The sequence below is a fragment of the Acanthisitta chloris genome, unplaced genomic scaffold (genome assembly GCF_000695815.1).
Source record: "Acanthisitta chloris isolate BGI_N310 unplaced genomic scaffold, ASM69581v1 scaffold36741, whole genome shotgun sequence".
Lineage (NCBI taxonomy): Eukaryota > Metazoa > Chordata > Aves > Passeriformes > Acanthisittidae > Acanthisitta > Acanthisitta chloris.
Window position 1 is genome coordinate 56,179 of NW_008658330.1, and position 6,158 is coordinate 62,336.

Genomic DNA, 6,158 nt, shown 5'->3' on the forward strand with positions numbered 1-6,158 from the left:
CAGGAGCAGAATGGGAGCTGGAAAACAGCCCTACCCTTGGAGAAGGGTTTATTTGTGACAAAATCAGAGTACAAAGGCTAAAAGATGTGCAAGAATGGAAGTACAAAAGGTAGTATCTGACTGAAGTTACTGCATTTGCTACTGAGCTAGGAAAAAGTGGTCTGAAATTCTTAAAATTTCTACTGGCAGATAAAAATTACCCACAACACAACCTCACCCATGGCTCAGGCTGGATTAACTCCTCCAGCTCCTTTTCCAAAGGAATTCCCCAAAGGACCTATGGGCAGGAACTCAGCAGACTCCAAGAAAGAGGAAAAGGAAAAAGGCAGAAAAAGGGAACCTTATGTTACAGTACATGAAATCCTTTATACATACAGAATTACACTTAATTATTTATCTCACTATGTTACCAAGACACAAATAAATGCCAAGCCTAGTATCAACTTTGAATAAATAAATACAGACAGTCCTGTAATGTAAGTTTTCAAAGAGCTGTTGAAAGTCTTAACTTAATTAGATCTACATGTAGACATTTACATCTGAAAACCAAGATCCTAAGGAGCTTCTAACAGAACAGGAAGCTGGAAAAGCTAAATAGACCTGTTTGCTTCTTTTCTCTAGTGCTTATAAACCCTAACCACAAGCTTTATAAGCTTGCATTTAACAACTGCCTTAGCAAGAGCCTCGCAGCACAGTTCAGCATTCCCTGAGAGAACAGATCTTTGTAATCCTAAACAGCACAATGAAAATTCCTTGCTCCTCTCAGCACCAGATGTGAGCCCTGTGCTTTCTGCCACAGCACTGGATGTGCCCTTGGAGTGTCTCCCTCCCAACAATCACCTGCTGTCTGACAGCAGCACTGGGCACTGCTGTGGCAGACTCTGCTGGCATGCAGACACCCACCTGTGGCACACTGGGCTGGGCTGAGGCTGTGCCCTCTCCTTGTCACACTCCACACACATCCCAACAACCCCCAACGTTCCAAGCACTTCAGCTGCCTTGGGAAAGTTGCACTGTAATGGGAGAGCAGGCAGTAAAACCTGGGAACTTGAGTGAACACTGCAAGGATGGTTTTCTTATTGCAGCTCCTACAAAAACGCAGCAAACGTGGATGTTAGGGGCTGTGGAGCCCTTGTCTGCACTGGGGAAACAGCTGCTCTCTGGTCCAGGCACTCAGTGCCCACCAATAACTCATTTTTGACAACCATGCTTTGCCCTCATGCAGGAACAAGCTTCACAACTCCCAAACATGATGGCTGGAGAAGGATAAAATCCAAACGTGGCCAAACACCATCCATTAATTAGGGATGGATTTCCCACCTCACACACACAGCCACTGATTTAAGCCACCACCAGTTTGGATTCAGCACTGCTAAGATGCAGCAGTTCAACCTCAAACCTGTTAAAACCTTGAGGAAAACTGTGTAATAATGTGTCAGTAAAGAGTGTCTGGAACTGAGGTCAGACCCATAGTAACACCAAACCAGTGTCTATCCTGGGTAAGCTTCCAAGCTCAGGTTGACATACAGTCAATGCAGAAACAGGACATTTTCTTGGTTGGATTTCCTTTCTTGCATGTTGCAAGTTTCTCTCTCTTTTGTGTATGAGCAATAAGAATAATTCAAACAAAAGATAATGGGTAAAGTCACAGTTTAATTGAATTATATAACATTCAGAGAAAAAAAGCCTTTCAGCTACGTCTCTAAAACCCACCAGCTGCTGGGAATGGTGACACTAAACACCCCTGGAAACACCAGAAATGCCACCTCGGTTCCAAAGAACTTGTCTTGCACACACTGTCAGTAGCTACACTGTGGGAACAAATACTCACGAAGTATTCACCTAGTCTCTAATCATACCAAAATAGTGACTGCCAAACAAACGACAAAGATGTGCTGAGAGGCAAGTGCTTTCAGCCTGATGACTAGCACAAACCAGGTGAGTCATGAAGCCCTAAGAGAACTTACTCTCTACTTCTTTAAGTAACATGGATTGTTACAGCTCCTCCTGAATTGTCACAGCTAAGTTATCAAATTTTCTGGATGCAACTGCAATAAATTTATTGCAACTGCAATAAATTCACTTCACAAATACCATCTGGGCTTCACTTCAGCACTTGTACCACTTCAGCACTGACTTACAGTGAGAGATAATTATTGATACTGAGCAAAAAAAATCAGCTGACAAGAACTTCCACTGTGTTCTGTAGCTCCAGAAGCTTTTCTAAAACAGATGAACTGGATGTTTCTAGCAGCATTCACTAGAGACAAGTCCACACTGCTCAGTGCAGCCTGTTCCCCTCACCCAAGGACCTGTCTGCCACCCCACCCTGCCACCCCGAGAGTGTGCAGAGCCTTCAGAGAGCAGCATTTAGCCCTCCCCATCTGTCACTGCCAGGGCTCCCTGACAGGGCAGTTATTCACGGGCACTCATTGTTATTCAGTTTGCTGCTCATCCAGGTAAGAGCTCCGCGCATCGATTGGCATCATTTTTCAGGCTGGCTCCTGGCTGGGGCTGCCTCCCAGCAGTGGGAGTGCTGGCTCTGCAGCTCCACACTGCCAGTGCATGAAGAGCTGATTTATGGGTACGAAGCACCACTGGTACCAGGGGAGCAGCTCCAACCACCAGGGACTGCTGAACACACCGACTGCTGAGAGCTCAGCCACACTCAACTGCTTTAATTTTATGCATGCATTTCATTACAAGGCTTGGCCAGAAGCTTTCCTAGACAAGCCAAGCAACCAGACAATCTTGCACCGTTTGCTGAAATCCAATTTTGTCCTTTGTCAGCACAAACAGTTTAATTTGATGTTCTCGCTCCTGAGTAAGCACTGAATATCTTTTACATCTCCCCTGCAAGGCAGGACACTGCTGTGCCCATCCACAGACACACTCCAGCACACCAAAATAAACCCCAACTTCTCAACCCCCTTTCCTATTTCACACAGAATTTCCAGAAATTAACTGGCCCAAAATACCTACCCTGATGTAATAAACTGCCTGCAGAACATTTGGGGAAATAAACAAAAACCAAGCAACAAATCAGTCTAAGTAAGACTGAACTACAATTCCAACTGCTGTCTCCAAGTTGACTTTTGATACTTTTTCTGCTGCCTCAATTCATTTCTATGCATAAGCTAATTCTGGTACTAAAATATTCCCCAGCCACTGAAGAGTGTCAGTGCAGCAGATACGGAAAGGCAAAGGACACTGCTGCTGAGAGGGGCTTTGTCTGGCAGTGTGGCCAAAAGGAATGTGTAAGCATCAGTCACAGAGCTGCTCCTGAGAGCAAATCCAACTCTAAACCACAGTGAACTTAAGCCATTGATATTCTACTTCCTACTCGTCTGAACTTAGTCTGCTACTACCTTACTGTTGTGGAGAGAAGGAGGAGTGTCCCAGACTCTCCGAAACGCCACATCTTAAAGCTTTAAAAGCCAGGCAGGAAAGTAACCGTGTGCACATGGAAACCAAGTCCCTGCAGCTGACAGTTCACCGCAGCACGGGGGGGTAGGGCAGTGGGAAGAAGTCGATGGTGTGTTTGGAGCTCCGCGGCACAATGACGAGACAGGGATGGGGATGGGGATGGCAGAGCCAGCACAGCCGTTCCCGGGGAAGTGGTGCCACCCCGCGGCCTCGCGCCGCCACCGCCGCGCTAATCAGCCGCGCTAATCACAGCCGCGCTAATTGCGGCTCATCACGGCCCGTTCCGGGGCGACACAGCCCTTTGGCTCAACGGCTGCACCGATCCAGCAGGAAAAGGGAAACTTTTGGCATCCCCAAGCACAGCCTAAGGAGGTGTTTTATCCAGAGATGCCAACCAGGAATAGACAAAGACTAATAAAAATCAAAGTGGTGTTTTCCTGTCACAGACTCAGCACCAGGCACAGGCTGGATCTGGTTTACTAACCTGACACACTTCATCTGCAGACCAGTTTTCTGGTCTATTTATCTGGACTCTCTATTACACCTCCATGACTCTAACGAGGTCTCATTTCAGATCACCTGAGTCTTCCCAATGAAACACGAGTCCCCCAGGTGAGATTTACATGAACCATGAATTAGGACTATCTGCAAATCAAGTTGCTGAGGATCTTGTGTTCACAGCAAGTTTTTGGGAATCCCACAGTTCTCTCAGGTGGTAAACACAGAGTTCCTGACACCAGTTTCCTGGCAGCTGGGATTTAAATAGCATCCTCAGCCAGTGTCTGTAAACAAACCCAACAGTGCACCTGCCTTATAAACACAGGTACAGCTTCACCTTTGGAGTCTGAGGCCTGTCCAGCTCCCAGCAAACACTGGAAGCTCAACAACCCCCGACACAGCAGTGTGAGCTGCCCACCCTCCCTGCAGCCAGGCAGCACTCACCCATGGTGACGTAGGGCAGCTTGTCAGTGGATCCATGGGGGTAGATGCTGTACAGGTGAGGTCCTGTCACGTCCACTCCCCCCAGCACAAGGGCAGCCCCGATGTAGCCTTGGTACCTGGGAGCAATGTTGGTCTGTGAGTGTGAAACCCCACACAGTTGTGCTGCTGTTTAACACAGGCCCTGAGAGCTGTGCCAGCACCACCCCACATACAGCTCTGTGACAGGCATGGGGCTTGTGCCAGCTGGGAGCAACCAAGTGAGGAATTTACTCAAAGAGGGTTTATTCTGGTGCCCAGCAGAACAAACAGGCACTGGACAAGCAAGGAGGCTGGGGAATACCTCTGTGCTAACAGGGAGAGAACTCAGAGTACTTTTCAAGCCTTTAATGAACTTTCTTTATCTGCAATTAAATTTGTATTTAGAGACATCAAAGAAAACTTGTTCCTTCATTTCCCCACGAGATGTTCTTGGCTGCTTTAACTTCTTAACTCACTGTTTTGTGACACAGGCAAACTGCTGAGCAGTGCAGCCCTGAGGGACTGAGTTGAGCTGCTGCCATGTAGCTCAGTAACCTGGTGGCACAAAGTTTGCTTTTCAGTGCTTTATTTCAGATCAATGTTCATCTCTTTTGAAAACAAACCACGTTCTGAGGCAGTGACTCTGTTACAAGCCACAGGAAGCTCCCAATGGTACAGGCACAATACATTGTTAGTGGCACAGCCATCCCACCAGGAACAGCAGAGCAGTTACCATGGGTAACAATTATCTTTGCATTACTGCTGTATGGTCACTGCTCCGGGATCACTTCTCCAAACCACCAAGGACCTGATTTCTCAGTTCAAAAGCTCATGATGCAAAGAGCAACTCTGAAATTTTTCTTTAGTCTTGTTACAATGGCTGAGGAGGCTGAGGCAGGATGCTCCCTAAGCATTATGCAGTGGTTTTAACAGCACTGTGAGTAACCAAGAAACATTCAGTTACCTGAACAGCATCTGCTTCAGCATCCTGTTGGCTGTGACAACCCTTGGAAGTCGTCCTGTGGACAGGGAGTGCAGCTCCAGGTTGGAGGAGATCAGCTGAGTTGTCATATCAGTGTCTGCAGCTGTTCCAGCACCACAACAGCTGAAAATCATTATGAGCAGGTTAGGAACAGGTGGGCAGGGCAAGGGAAAGGAACAACTTTATGCTTTATTCAACAAATTTTCTCATTGTAAAACTGAGGAAATCTTCATACAGTCAATATTTTCAGAGCATGAACCAATATAACCTGTTTGAATGCCAATGAAACACCACAAATCCCCAGGCCCTGCTAATAAATCATTGCTTTAAAGCATACCTCAGTACTTGTTGCTAGCAAAAGATACAGCCAAAATCTCAGAACCATTACCAACACCATTACTCAACACTGTACACAATCACACAATGGTCAGGCTGGAAGGGACCAGTGGGTCACTGCTCCCACCTCCCTGCTCAAGCAGGGCCAGCCCAGAGCACACAGCACAGGATTCTGTCCAGATGGTTCTTGGTTAACAGTAAAAAATCAACAACTTATTACACAACAAACAACACTAACACTCACTAGATATTCGGGGAAATGAAGTGTATTTTCGAACAGTTCTTGTCAGCAACAACCATTCCCTCAGTAGCTCTTGTATCTGCTCCGAGGACGATGCCATCCTGCAGGAAGGGAGAGTTATTCCCGAAGCCTCGATCTGCACGGGGACCTGCCCGGTGGTGAGCCCGGGAGGGCCGCGGGGCCAGGCCGAGACTGGGCCGCGAGTGACTCAGC

The 6,158-nt window shown here is 47.1% G+C and overlaps 1 protein-coding gene across 1 annotated transcript in view; it reads right to left on the reverse strand.

The window, feature by feature from the left end:
• The window catches only part of PSMB7 (proteasome (prosome, macropain) subunit, beta type, 7), a gene marked incomplete at its 5' end in the record, with an annotated part of 17,097 nt that extends 11,051 nt beyond the window's left edge, over window positions 1-6,046 (reverse strand). The window contains 3 exons of the mRNA XM_009085058.1: window positions 4,369-4,484; window positions 5,351-5,491; window positions 5,949-6,046. Coding sequence (XP_009083306.1) covers window positions 4,369-4,484; window positions 5,351-5,491; window positions 5,949-6,046 — 355 coding nt within the window. The remainder of the gene's footprint in view (window positions 1-4,368; window positions 4,485-5,350; window positions 5,492-5,948) is intronic.
• Between the last annotated feature and the right edge of the window lie 112 nt (window positions 6,047-6,158).